The 14,677-nt window shown below is 40.9% G+C and overlaps 1 protein-coding gene across 1 annotated transcript in view; it reads left to right on the top strand.

Moving 5' to 3' along the window:
* The first annotated feature begins 8,156 nt into the window (after positions 1–8,156).
* LOC113029246 (cadherin-7) overlaps positions 8,157–14,677 on the top strand; it is a 116,181-nt gene continuing 109,660 nt past the window's right edge. Inside the window, exons 1-2 of the mRNA XM_026180022.1 lie at positions 8,157–8,386; positions 13,499–14,080. Of these exons, the coding sequence (XP_026035807.1) occupies positions 13,844–14,080 (237 nt within the window). The 5' untranslated portion in view covers positions 8,157–8,386; positions 13,499–13,843. The remainder of the gene's footprint in view (positions 8,387–13,498; positions 14,081–14,677) is intronic.

The raw sequence follows: 14,677 nt of genomic DNA, 5'->3' as shown, positions 1-14,677 counted from the left end.
CAGTTTGACATGAAATTTGATGTTTGCTCTTTCCAAAAGAGAGGTCTGTGGTGAAATCACATATAGGTGCATGCAAGTGGACCTTCAGGGAGAGAGCCAAACATAGAAGAAACACTGGAACTCAATTCGTACACGTTTGTAGAAAATGTGTTCCAATTTGTACAATTTTTGTTTGTTTGTTTATACCAAGACAATTTTTTGCTCACCAACTGCCTTGCATGCGAGAATTTAAACCTTTCAAATGTTGAGCTCATCCTCAGTATAAAATTTAAATTTAAAGGTGGATGTTTGTGGAGGAGATCCGGTTGTTAATTGGTCACAACAGCACTTTCAGGGAACAAATAAAACACTGAGGGGATGCTGGGAACAGACGATAAACCAAATTTCAATCTGATGAAGGTTTTGTTGATGTCCCTTTAAGCATTCATTAGGCTTTGCTTTCTGAATCTTTGCAAACTCTGGCGGCCCTTCATTAGTGAAAAATGAGTGCCTGCCTCTAACAGTGAGTCAGTAACCATGTTACACCATATTAAATGGACAACTTTGCAGCACAACCAAGCGTGCTGGTACAAAAAATGTCTTTGGTCTCTATAGCTAATTTATACTATCAGGTAGAGAGTGCAAAGTTGGCACATATAAGCAGAGATGGGCTGTAATCTGATTACTATTTTCAAGTAATGAGTAAAGTAAGGGATTACTATTGCAAAAAAGGTAATTAGATTACTGTTACTTTCCCGTAAGCACGCTGGGTTACTAAACCGTGATTTTGTTTGTGAGAGTGTCTCATGACATCGACGTACGAGAGTGCGACGTGACGTGTGTAGATCAACAATGGATAAGATGGAGTGCGGGAGAGAGTACGACCATGCAGCGTTTAAAGCTTGGACGTACTGACATTATTTTGAGTTTGATTCAGTAAAAAGTGGCAAAAGCATTAGCGTCCACTGTAGACTCTTCTGGAGGAAAACTTCTTTCTACAGCTAAAAATTAAACTTCAGATCTGAGCAAGTACAATTACCTAGCACGCTGCCACAGGAATGTGAAATTCACAGAGTAACTCCCTGGATCCCCCCACTGACATGACCGGCCCCACTCCTGCTAAACAGGTGACAATAGATTTAAGAGCGACAGGACTCAGTGCTGCTGAATATTTGATTTTATTGTTTTTTTTTGCTGAGTTTTACCTGCATCTATTTGAAAGAGTGAGTGTAAACACAAAAGAATATTTTATTTTATATGCTGGAATAGGCAGAAAATAGGTTTAAATGGTAAACAAATTTCTTCAAGTCAAAGACTGTTGCATGTGATTAAATTTTTGCTTGATGCAATGTGCATAAAGTTAAAAGATTAAAACTAATAAACAATTTTAAGAAAGAGACTTTTTTCATTTGATTCAATTTTATATGATAGATTTTGCAAAAAAACAGAATTTGGCTGAAACATCTATTGCTTTATTACATATTCAGGTTGTGTATCATGTTTTTAGTTACACGTAACTAAGTAATAAAGCAACTAATTACTTTTGAAAATGAATATTCAGTAAAGTAATGGGATTACTTTCTTGGAGAAGTAATCAGTAATTAGTAACTAATTACTTTTTTTAAGTAACTTGACCAACAGTGCATATAACCAAAATATCCATAGCAATGCCGAGGGTGAAATAGATTTGTCCTGCACAGACTTAATAAAGCTATCAACCAGTTTTTCTACTTGTGATATCACGGTTATGCTTAAATCTGCATAATCAGAATTTTTCCTTTAAAACAAAATATCATAAATAATAAAGTTATTTCTGCTAACCAAGCAGTCACACAGCAACTGGGAGTAATGTTTTGCGACTTGTAGAATATGTATTCACTCACTTTTGGAAAAATAGTTGATATATCTGAGTCAATTTTTTTTTTTTTAAAGCAATGAAAAGAGGAAAAAGGCATCTATCTGCCTGCAACACCTCTGGAACAAAATTCAGAGTTGAAATTAGTGGTTGTACAGCTTAAACAGTAAGTGAGAATATTTAAACAGCTGAGCTTCAAGGAGTAAAAGCAGCAAGTTGCCTAGAAAAAAAATTCTCTGTGGGTCATTAAAGAAAACTTTGTGTAGTCATTTGATCTTTGCAAATCAGCTGACTACCAAACGGCTTTCGATTCAGATAGGGATTAATAGCAAAGTTAGATCCCTGTCAACCCTTTTTTCCCTCATTTGCAGAGATTTTGTAGTTGCAGGCTGGAGTGTGAATTGAGAGCACACCCTAAGCTGCCATGGCTCTTCTGCTCTGTGACACACAGACCACTGAATGCAAGCAAGTGGGTGCGTGATTAGGATTCGGATCAGGATGCTGTCTCAGTCGACACAAACCGAGGTGAATGAACATGTCTGTCTGCAGCGAGACGTTTCTCTTTCAGAACCTGCTGTGACGCGTCTGGAGGGAAATTGCTGAGAATGACCTCTGTACTTGTCTGTTATCTACACCCCTTCTCAATCTCGAGTATTTACCTTGATTTTTCTCCTCTCTTTTAGGGATTCTCTATCATCTTAAGCAAGTAGTCCCTTTAATCCTAGATGTGCTTTGCAGAAGCGATATTGCCCAATGCTACCTGAAAGATGCTACAAGTCCATGATAAACTCTCAGTAACATTGATTATTCACACAGATGCAGAAGATTGTCCTTGAAGAATGACTGTCTCTGCAGTGTTGGCAGCCAGTGTCACCAACCACCAAGTCATAATTTTGCCTGCGTGCAAAATTGCATCTGCAAGCATGACAACATTTTCAACACACTGTATATCAATGAGGATTAAGACAATTTATGTATGGTGGATGCAAGAAGAGGAACTGTGCGCTGCAGAATCTCCCGGAGAGGAAATATGAGAAAAAAATATTGAAAAAGGGAGTAAGATTGATAAAAACTTGTTACAGTAAATTATTGGAAGTCTAACCCTCCGCAACACAAGTTCTAAGCTGCAACTCAGCAAGATTGACATTCTTACCCTGTAATCTATTTAACCCTCAGGGAAACAGGAGAGGCACGGGCTAAATTAGTGTAATCTGAATGAGGTTTTCTTGAATATGGTAGTTTCAGCCAATAAGAAAACGTATCCGCCGCTAGCCTCTGAGGCATGACAGACAATGACGATATGGCCATCTGAATCGATACAGCCAATCCCCCATGATTAGGTCATCCATTAGTTCACTTGATCTTTCAGCCCTCTTACATTGCATCTGATGAAAATGTAATCGTTCAATACTTGCTGGATGATTAGTCCAAATCCCCGCTTCTCATAGAGTAACAGCGAGGATGTTTTGATGCAGCATATGTAAATAAGCTCAGCTTTGTATTTTGGTCATGGTGCCAGAGTCAGGGGGACAACAACTCCCCGGTCTCATCCCTTGAACATCAAGGCCCCTCTGCTGTCTCTGATCCCCAACTCTCTACAGCCTTGTGAACTCGAAATGCACCGCGATGCATGTCTGCGTATAGTTTGCTATGCAAAACCCATGCTGCCTGACCCTCACTGTGCGAAACACTGGCCCTGATGTGTCTGAGCTTAAAAGAAAAAAAAAAATCAATCAACAGAAGAATTAAAATGAAATAAAGAACAATTAAGAGGGCATTTTAACTTGCGTGCAAATGTCTTGATTCAATTATGGAGATGGGCAGAAGTCAGAGATGAATTAGAACAACCACTAAATGGAATTGAGCTCGATGATAAATCAGGACCCAACTGTCAAGATCACGGTGTGAAAAGGTCACTTGCTTTGAATCATTGCTCTGCCAGAGCTTAAGTGTGCAAAGGCCTGCACAGTGTAGTGGATTTCATAAACTCAAACATTTGCACATTTCACTGCAGATCTTCTTAGCAGTATCTACGCAGTGAGAGCCTCCAGATCACTTCACGTAAAGTTCCTCCTTATTCTGCTCTGTCTGCTGTGCTTTCTGCTCTGGCTGTTTTAAGCACGAGGTTTGGGCACCAGTGTTTTAAAAAGCTGACATTTGTTATGACATTGCTGTAGATGTGCACAGAGCCACACCTTCTTTTTCTTTAAATGTCCACTGGGGAAATCAATACCTTGTTTAGAGGTGAAATTGACCAGTTAATGGTACAATCATCTCTTTTCAATGACTGTAAAAGGCAGTTACTGGAATTATAACGTCAACTATCTTTTAGCAGGTCAGAGACTAATCAGCAATTAACAGTCAATTATCCAATTTCTTTGCTGGTATAAGTATCAGCTAATGTACTTTATATCCATGCATTATGCATTATCAGTTAGAGCAGCGATTCTACCCCAACAACAAGGGACTTCTATCCCAGGATCCCAGGAGAATGTGAAAATGTTGTAGTGCAGCTCAACTAAAAAAAAGAAAATAGTATGTGCACATTTAAATTCTTGTTCAGTTAGCATTAATAGTGCTGTATATTTTTGATGGAAACTGCAAATGTAATTGTGAAATGAGTTCACTTAATTCACTTCGGGTCATTTCTGTTTTATTTGTATAACCCAATATTACATACAGAGGGCTCAAAAGGTCTTCACAGGCATAAAAACACATTAAAAAACAAGGTCACTTACATAGTAAAACAGGAATTTAAGAAGCAAGCAAGCCATCACAAATACACACGCACACAGACATACAAATACATTAATAAAAATAAACCATACATGAGATCCAAACATGGAAACGTGAGAAAAGAAACAATCTTGGGAGTAACAAAGCAGAAAGTATCTGTGATATTGATAAAGGAGATATGCGTAAAGGTCTTATCCACCTGATTCCTAAATATGGCTGAACTCAGTGGGTACGACTGTACAGTGGTCCTATTATTATTATTTTTTTATGAAGTGGAAGCACTAGTTCAGTGCCAGATGTTAAAGGTGTGTTTTTAAGAGTTTCCTGACATTATCTGTAGAGTTCATGAACAGGTAGAAACAGAGGCTTCAAGCCTGACTGCTCACCATTGTTTATGTTTGTCAGGTTTATCGTCGCTCCGGGTTCTTGGCTAGATCTGTGTTCAGATGATGTCTGTGCAGTGGTTACAACGAGCCGATGTTGTGTTTGCAGTATAATGTAGTTGTTTCTGTCTTGGACGCAGTTTCCACTTTAGCATTGCACTCTTGTCCTTTTGTGCAATAAAAAGAAAATATCCACATCTCCACTCCCCAAAATTGAGGTTTTTGAGTGGGGTTGCACCACTCCACCATTTCCTCCTCCTCCCAGTATAGGAATGAAGTCACTTGAGTAAGTGAGAAGGCAAGAATAAAAAAACAAAATCATGTTTGTTTTTACTTTATGTCCATCTGACGGACAGATAACTGAAGAATCTTTGTAATGCCAGTAACGACATAATTGTAATTGCACTGATTTTAGTACTGTCGTGTGTTACATTATTGCATTGCTGAAAAATGTAATGTGATTACAGTAATCTGATACTTCATAACAAGTTACCCCCACCATGGTAAGGAGTACTGTGTATCTAAAAGGGTTAACAGTGGAGGATCTGAGAGTGTGAACTGGGACACAGAGAAACCGACTGGTAGTGTATGAATGGTGAATACAAGACTAATGGATACCTTTGAGGGTGTTCTGTGATATCAAGCAACAAGACATTAGTAGCAGATCCTTAAGTCCTGTATGTCATTAGGTGGTTTTAAGTTTTGAGCACATACCAAAGAGGTTTGAGATTGAGAGCTGAGTAATTTAAAGCTTGGTGAACACTGTCTCACAAGTTTGTTTCTATGCCTTAGGATTTTTTGCAGCCTGTTGAAAGAGGCAACGTCCACCAGGATTTACTGTTTCCATGAAGCTGTGTATCTGGCCTGTGACAATGACAGTACAGTAAGTAGCATTCACATGAATACAGGGATCCAAGATTTCCCAGGAGAAAATACACAGACCTTTGCCCTCCATCCTCTGGCATCCTGCTGTCATCTTTTCCTGGATAAAAAAGTCTCATGCATTCCCAAACAAAGGTGGCATGATTGTGTAGTCATTAGCACCGTGGCCTCACTGCAGGATGATCCTTGATTTGAGTCCACTGGCCACTAAAAAGCATCAACACCTCTCTACACCCCCCCCCCCCCTTTTTTTTTTTTTTGCTTTCAGAACACAGACTTTAAGAACTGAGTGTAGATATGCTGCCTCTTCAATCCCACCTCTTTACGGGTTTAGCTGCACTGAAATACTGTCACTCACTTCAGCTATCAACGGTTTTATTGTTGCATTGTGACACATATTACACGAAAATCAAACTCTGTCCTTGGAGGTCATATTTTAGTGCTCCACAAGCTGCTACAGTATCCCTTCAGTGTTTTTCTTGTTAGTCGGTGAACAAAAAGACACATCAAGGAGCGTGTCACAGGGGAGCAGATTACTGTAGGCCAGGTGAGCAGAGGTCAGAGCATCCTGATGGGGCGATGGAGCACCAAGGGTGTAGGATATGTAATAGAGGCATGGCGGTTAAATGCCGGGGTGGGCCGTGAGATCTAGAGGGAGTAGGACATGGGCCACATCACCTCAGGCATCTCCTGAACGCGCGTGATTGATGGGGAAGAGCTGACGAGCCAAGCTCCCAATGTCACTCTCCAATTAAATAACTCTCACCGCTGAACTACTCCCCCGCGCCCCCCTCCTCCTGCGATAAACCTCCCTTTTCTCCTCCCTTTCACCTCTTCCTCTATTATCACACCCCCCTTACTCCCGCTGCACTCTGTCCCTCTACATCCTTTAAGTTGACTTCTTGATCAGTCCAGCTATTTCCTCTTCTTGGTATTATTCCCTTCCTTTTCTGCCTTTCCATTTGTCTCCAACAATATTAGTCTTCATCGTTTCCCAGCACACTTTATAGTAACTTATTTATATATATATATATATATATATATATATATATATATATATATATATATATATATATATATATATATATATATATATATATTTTTTTTTTTTTTTTTTTTTTTTTTTAACTTGTTCTGTCTCAGATTTAGACTTTGCTAACTGCTCTTCCAGGTATGACAGACAGAGGCTGCTCTTTCTATTAGTTTGGGTCAGTGCTCCCTTCCTAAATGACTGAGATGAGACAAAGGAGGTTGCACCATGGTAATGTGCCGTCTCCAAAATGCAAATAGCATGGATAAAAATGCAAAGAGTGTAATCCATTTGTTACTAATGTCCAATCTCTGTTTATAATTCGAAATGCAATGTGAAAACTGGTGCACAATCTTTTGAAAAAGAAAAGAGTAAGTGTAAACCACCTGCTTCAAAACAAATACCAAAGTCCAAACACTGCCTAGGCTCGATGAGAATTTGTTTTGCAAATGCATGCGTTATTATCTGGAAGGGCTGGCACATATAGTGTGTTTACTGTCACTAATTAGGATCGTAACTAATACTGGTTGGTCTCAGAGTCTGTGACTGTAGAGGTGCCGTAGTTTAAGAGAGGCCAGCCTTATGCTGCATTCTTCTGTCACCACAGGAGCTCAGTTTGCTGCTAATTGGGCGAAAAACAAAACTCCGGGAGCACAAATGTGGAACTTCAGAAAAAAAGCGTACTGAATAAACATTGTGTTTTAAAAGTGTGAATTATTCTGGGGAAAAAAAGAGAAATACGCACATGTGCCTAAGTGCAAAATTTCCCAAAATTAAAAATGAGAGAGTTCTTTTAAACATGTGGTAGCTCTCAAGATTTAATTAATTCTCAAGGTGAGGGGAGATGCTAAATTCCTCTCGCTGGTTGAAGGTGTCAATAATTTTGTATTGATTTTCCTTTCACTAGCAAGGCAATCATTTCACAGTACGCATGCCATCTGCTGCCAAAAACTTGGCAGGTTTGAATTTTGGTTCTTCGTCCGGTTTGCCAAAAACGCTGCGTGTGTCTCTGGCTCCCTCCTTGCCAACTTATTTTGGTCAAACTCTTTCGATAGGCTCCCTCCACTCCAGTCAGCGAGCATTTGGCTCAGATGAGAGCGTTTCCTGTCTCGCCCGGTGTTCCGATTCCCTCGTTGCCTTATGTTAAGAGAAATATAGATACGTACCCAAAACCCTGCAGCTGGGGTTCCCTGCACAGAGTCAGCACTGCGCAGGAGGGAGAGAGAGAGAGTGAGAGTGAGAGAGTGCGTGAGAGTAAGAGAGGGGGAGAGAGAGAGTTGGAGAGCGAGAGAGAAAGAATCAGACTTGCCACATCCCTGCCAAGGGTGAGCATTTACGCGCGATCCGGTAGCCGATCTCCAGCAGCCGTGCACCGCCATCAGGACTAATTTCATCATGAAAACTTTCAAACTCTTTATTTTGACATAAGCCGTTTTTTTCTGCGTGTGCTGGAGAGAAGAAGCCCAACTTCTACCACGGCACACCATCCGTGTCGCGGTGAAGTTATTCCATCTTCTTTGGGTGAGTAATTTTAATAGATTTCACAGCTGCAATCATGTTTCGAGTTTTTTCTTTCTTTCTTTCCCACATTTTTTTTTTTGTTAATGTATGCGCTACTAGGGCTTTGCTTTGCATTTTTTGTCCCGTCGCTTATTCTGTGATTAGTATTCCGTGGACACGGATTTCCTGCGGCGGTCGCTCACAGAGATGTTTACTGTCGGCGCTTTCGTGCTGCCCGTTTCCCATCATGTGCTCATTTGCCACCACTCTCCGTCCTCTCCTGCTTGATTTCTCCAAACACTGAAGTTGTCAAGATGTTCACTCGATCTTTTCCTTTTTCTTCTTCTTTAAATTATCAAAACGCCGCTAGGTCGATTAGGGAACAGGTGCGCCCTGCGAACTTTTTCTGCATCTTGCAGGTGTCGGCAGCCAATGCGCAATTATTGATAGTTAACAGCAGGGTCAAAGAAACCAGGTCGCCTGACTGTGCAAACCTGACCAGAACAAAAGGTCTCTATAGAGAGGGATACCTGCTGATTTGCACTGCAAAGGGTCACTCAGTATAGAAATGAGCTGCAAAATCTCATTTCCTCCCTCCATCAACCTACATAAAGGAAAAAATGCCTGAAGCTTTAAAAATGAACTTATTTTCAATCATATTAGGAATTAAGACTTTTCTAAAATGAAAAGATTTGCCCTGTTTGAGGCTGAGATACCCTCACATGCTTCGAGGAAATTCATGAAACTAATAACTGCAGTGGGAATAAGCGGAACCATACCAGAAATTGGCACAGCGTTCCACTTGTTTAAGGACAAAAATGACATTATGAATCAATATACAATAAAATGACTCACTGAGATGGTACTTTTTTTCCCCCAAGTGTCTGTTTAGCTTTCAACAAAATGCCTCAAACTATCTGTGCAAATTGGTTCACTCGTGTTACTTTTATTTTTATCCTGCATGCCACATAGTCGCCATAGTGAGAGGAATGAATATACAGTTCATCAGCTGCTTGATTTATTATGTTTATTAATTCGGCGCAAGCAATTAAAGATATGATTGTTTTGTGCGTGTGTGGAACTGAAGGTCAGCATTTTCACTTCTTTTAGAACACTGTCCTAGAAATACCTACACAAACCTTAATAAAAAACAGGTGGCTTTGCTTTCTTACAGGAAAATTAATAACAGAGAGTTTTGATTTAACATTGTTCCACTTGCTGTTTGGTAGACAAACAGTGATTCAGTCTGCAAGTCTGGCATTATTTTCAGAAGTGCTTTAATATAGGTGAAAAAGGCGATTGTCTTATTCCTGGCCCTGAGCACATCCATCTACATCTTGACATCTTTTTCCATGCAGCGTATGAAGCATACAATGTCAGTCAGCTTCTTCCAGTGCAGGATGCCAGGTGAATTTAAATGAACGCGAGATGAGATGTTAGAAATCAGCGTGAGGGACGACCACCTTTCAACTGGAGAGCTCGGGTTCAAGCTCCTGCGTCAGCAAGAGTCTGATCTGTGTGCACTGTAAATATCCTTGAAGACCCGCCAGGTATATGGCCACTGTTGCTCTGCAGCTGACCCTGTGCTCTGATTTCTTTATAAAAAGACAAGCAAGGAGAGAAGGTCTAAGAAAAATCAATGAAATGTCATGCTACTATTATTTATATGAAAACTGCTCACATACAGCTCCTTTTTTTTTATTACAAACAGACCTTTAAATGTCACAAAACACACAAAAAGGCTAGATCTATAAGTTCTCCAGTGAATATACTGTACACCTATCACCCACAGCATTAAAATCACCTTCTCAATATTATGCAGGTTGTACTCATGCTGCCAAAACCTCCCCCCCTCTCAAAAAAAAGAAACTGCTCTGACCCATCCCACCATGTGCACAAAACCTCTGGGGGCGTCCTCTTATGTCTGGCACCATGATGTTGGCAGCAGATGCTTTGTGGGTTGTGGTGTGTGGTCCAAATGGTTCCTAATTTATATATTTTTTCCTTTCTTGTAGTTTCTTGAAATTGGGATCTGTGGAAACTGAAATATGAGTTTAAAACCGACATCTTCAGCTGCTGTTGAGAGCCTGCTGTTGTTAGGTGGTACCATTGCCATCGTGGGGGGTGGGATGGAGGTGGGAGTCTGCAAAATTGTTTAGTTGATGGGGTGGTGTACAGGACAGACATAGACATGAATCACAGGACCCAAGGATTCCTAGAAGTCAAATGGATCGATCTTATTAAATTTACCTATCCAGTAGTTTTAATTGCGGCCGTATGCTTGTATGACACGTGAATCTGTCTTTGTGAAGTGTCCCAAACCATAATTGACTTAGGTTCACAGACGTTTGTGTAGCGTGATCTGCCCCCCGGGGAGAAGACACTGCACGTTCCCAATGATGGAGGAGAATATGGATCAGAGGAAGCGTGTGACTGGTTACTGAGCGCTGTAGCACTGGTAATCCTGTTGTGAGACTGGCAAATGGGATTAGAGGACTGTGTGTAAGAGAAACAGAAGCGAGGGATGACCGGGAGGCTTTACATTCATGGCTTTATCTCACATTTTCACTTCATTTAAAGTCATCGCGTTGACAACGGCCAACCAAGAGTCGGCTTCTTCACAGGCAATCCTGTGTGTGCTTTGACCATTTCGAAAGCCTGATATTGCTAGACTGAGTGAGTCAACTTTATGATTATATCTGAATATTTTTAAAGCAAAAGAAAGAGTTTTTTTTCTGCATCGTTGAAAACTAACTGAAGCATTTAAGGGATATGGCACAAACATTGTGAGGGCTTTCAAGCAGGATGACCCACCGTGTTTTTTCAAAAAGAAGAAAAAACTGCTTTTAAATGAATAATAATGGGCAGCCTGCTATAGTGAAGGTAAAGTGCCTGTGTGGTTTCCCAACTGTGCCAGTCTCTGTGTCCCTTTGCTTTACAGTATTCCTCCAGTGTTTGGTTCCACCAGCTTACTTACTAGGGGACAAAGCATTTGACAGTTTTTTCTCTGTTGTTATACCATCATTGAGTCCCCCCCCCCCACACACACACACACACACACACAAAACTTAAAGCCAACTTGACATCAGCAGAAAAAAAAGAAAGAAACACCAGTCTCACAAAACGCTCTTGGTATGTTCGTCTCTGTTTGCCAGTAGTGAATTTATTTCAATCACTTTCAATTGATATAATACGCTTTAATTCTTTAAAATGATGAACAGCTTAACTGCATTGGGAAAAAATTGATTTCTCCTACTGCATGAGTTGGCTAATAACTTAAAATCAAACAGACAGTAAATCAACAGAAACTCATTAACTAAAAAGCCAATATCTGCTTTACTGAACCCACAGTTGCACCCACAGCTGCATCAGTGTCATCTCCAGCCTCCCGTCTCTTCGTGTTCGGGATTTCGCGAAATGAGAAGCATTAACTTGGCCGCTCGGCTCACACTGACCCTGTGCCGATATTCTCTCCTACAATACCACGGCTGCAACCTGCCTTCACAACTCGTGCTGCCCTGCAGCCAGATCTGCTCCACTTTCCACCTCTACCATTAAATTGTCATGTAGAGGCAGTGACTTTGAATCTGTGTATTAATGCATATGCACACATTACAGATTTAGTATGTTTAGCATACGTGGGGTTTTTTGTGTGGTTTTTTTCACATTGAAAGCAATGGCAGATCAGAATGTTATCATAGTGTTCTGGATAAAGCTGTGCCCTGTAGTGGTTTATGTGCTTCTTGCACTTTGACCAGAAATATTTATTTAATATGCATTTTTTTAAAAAAGAAAGAGTTTGAGATGCTTTTAGAAAAATAAAAGAACGTGTTGAGGATGCTCCTCACATACAGCATACACATATGTGTCTGCAGAGGTGACAATCATGCTGTTGTCATTTCAGTATTAATTATTAGCGCTGGCTAATGACTTTGCTGTGGTGAGGTACAGCAAACGACTTCCACAGGATGTGTGGTGTGCTGTTTTTATTTTGCTTGGGGGGGCAGAGAGGAAGTAAAATGAGAACTGGAGAATCTGTGTGGGAAGACAGAGGTCACTGTATGCCAAAGCAATTACCTTCCTCATCCAGGGCCCTGCCAATGCGCTCGTAGAGGAGAGAGAAAGAGAGGTCAGTGAGGAAATAAATACATGTATGGTCAAACACTCAGTCTTCTGCACGTCTGCTTTAGAGCACCTGCTGAAGTTTAAATGGCATTCGTATCGCCTCAAGTTCATACAAATGTGCCCGAAAGCGTCGCTCCCGTGAGCCTCCTTCACAAATATTTATTGAGGGAATTTGTTGAAGTTCTAATTAGGTGTCAAATTAGACAGACAAAAGCAGCAATATTATGAAGTTTATATAATTGCTCAACTGCCAGGATGTGTTGTGACATGAAGAACATTATCTGTCAGGAGCCGATGCTTTTCTCTGCTCTGACAAGTCTTCATGTTCTGGCATCTTTGGGGATCTGTCACAGAGCGAGGATGGCAGCGAGATAGATCCCCTTGCATGTGCTCGGACCGGGCAACAGAGTGCTCGGAGTAGAGGTCAGAAGAGCCCGGGCCATCATGCTGCTGACAGCTCAGATTTATTTTTAATCCAGGCGATGAGAGCTAGCCACACAGATCATGTGGCTTGTTAGTGTTGAATGGCGAGCCCCTCCGCCATTACACTGCGATTTTACACAAAGAAAATGTGACAAAATAATGACCTTGGTGAGGGAAAAACCCAGATAATTGAGAGCCAGCTGAATGGCATTTGATTGTTATTCCACGCAGCGGCTGCTGTTTCTTTCGGTGTGAAATCTCTTGAAAAGCCAGGTCACTTTCCCTCCATCAAAGCCTTATTAACATTTTGACCTCAACCAATTGTTCTTTGTTGTGTGTGTAGGTTACAGTGTGTACATGAAGGGCGTTACATTGATTGCGTTTAACATATTTACTGTCTGCTCATTTTTGACCAATTTCTTTATGATTGGTGAAAAATGTCATTATCATTGCATCAGCAGCCACGTTACTTGCTGCCCAAAGTGGCTGCAGTCACAAAGCAATTTTGCTGACAGTCCTTCCTCTCTCCTCTCCTCTCTGTCTTTGTCTCTTTCTTTTTTTTCTCCTCTCTCTGTGTTCTGATAGGTGCCAATTATAAAGGCCCTGCATTGAAGCCTCTCCAGCCGCCAGTGACCCTGTTAGCTGGCTTTAATGTCAACGATCTGGCTCCAAAGTGGAGGGAATTACCTCACTTTTAGTCTTCAATCAGGCAAAAAAGAAGAGCAATACAGCAAAATGCAGAGCTTGACTCTTTTTCAACCCTTGTGCTCTTTTGAGGGTCTGCCTGCTCTTGCTTTCTGGTGAAACACAGGGTCAGGACTGTGTGGATAAAACCCTGAGGGTTTTGACATTTCAGCTTTTCTGTCTTTTTTTTTTTTTTTTTAATTTTTGCTCCTCTTCTGGCCTCAGTGCTTTTTGGAAAAAGCCCAAATGATCTGGTGGTGTTGCTCAGGCATATGCAGAGCCCTGGCTCTTCTGGCACTCCTGTTTCCCTTGCAGGAGAGGAGCTGCTGGGGTCTCAATCCCAGCTCTGGGGATCTGGAGAAGTCTCCACACTCTGATCCAGACCCCTGGGATGTCCCGCACAGAAACAGACGCAGCTGGGTATGGAACCAGTTCTTCGTATTAGAAGAGTACACAGGAAATGAACCTCTCTACGTTGGCAAGGTAAGCGATCCATTAGCACAGTTTAGTGTGTTGTATATGTGCAAGAAATGTGACTGAGCTGCTGTTCAAATCAGCACCTACTTGTGTTTTTTATTTATTTATCATTTTTTTGCACGTTTGCTGCACCTGCACAATAATACACATATCAATAACTCCTTACCACAATGACCTGCAAAATCTGGGACACAGCAGGGTTTCAGAGAGTTGTACATATTCCTATTGTCCTATATAAAATGCTGAACAAATGAAAACACCAAATGCAGACAGTGTGGGAGGACATTCTGCATTTTATTGCGACAAGGTTGAAGCATGTGCTTGTGGAAACACGCAGTTTTAGTTTGGAGATCGACAAGGTAATTTGCATTGTAATCAGTCCACAGAAAAAGGTATATATATTACTCAAATGTGTCTTTTTACAGTAGGTGTTTTGCCAAGGTCCAAGCAGATAGATCAAAGTAATGCCTGTTTTGGCAGGTAAATAAGTACAAAAACCTCCCAATGACATTTAAAGCAAGGCATAAATGGCATAGTTAACGCGAGGGTACACTGACAAAGTGACTAATCATGCTTTTATGAGATGTGGCAACACTGCTGGTA

This window comes from Astatotilapia calliptera, chromosome 9 (assembly GCF_900246225.1).
Source record: "Astatotilapia calliptera chromosome 9, fAstCal1.2, whole genome shotgun sequence".
Classification (NCBI taxonomy): domain Eukaryota; kingdom Metazoa; phylum Chordata; class Actinopteri; order Cichliformes; family Cichlidae; genus Astatotilapia; species Astatotilapia calliptera.
Note: the sequence above shows the minus strand (reverse complement) of the source record. Positions and strands in the feature narration are given on the sequence as shown.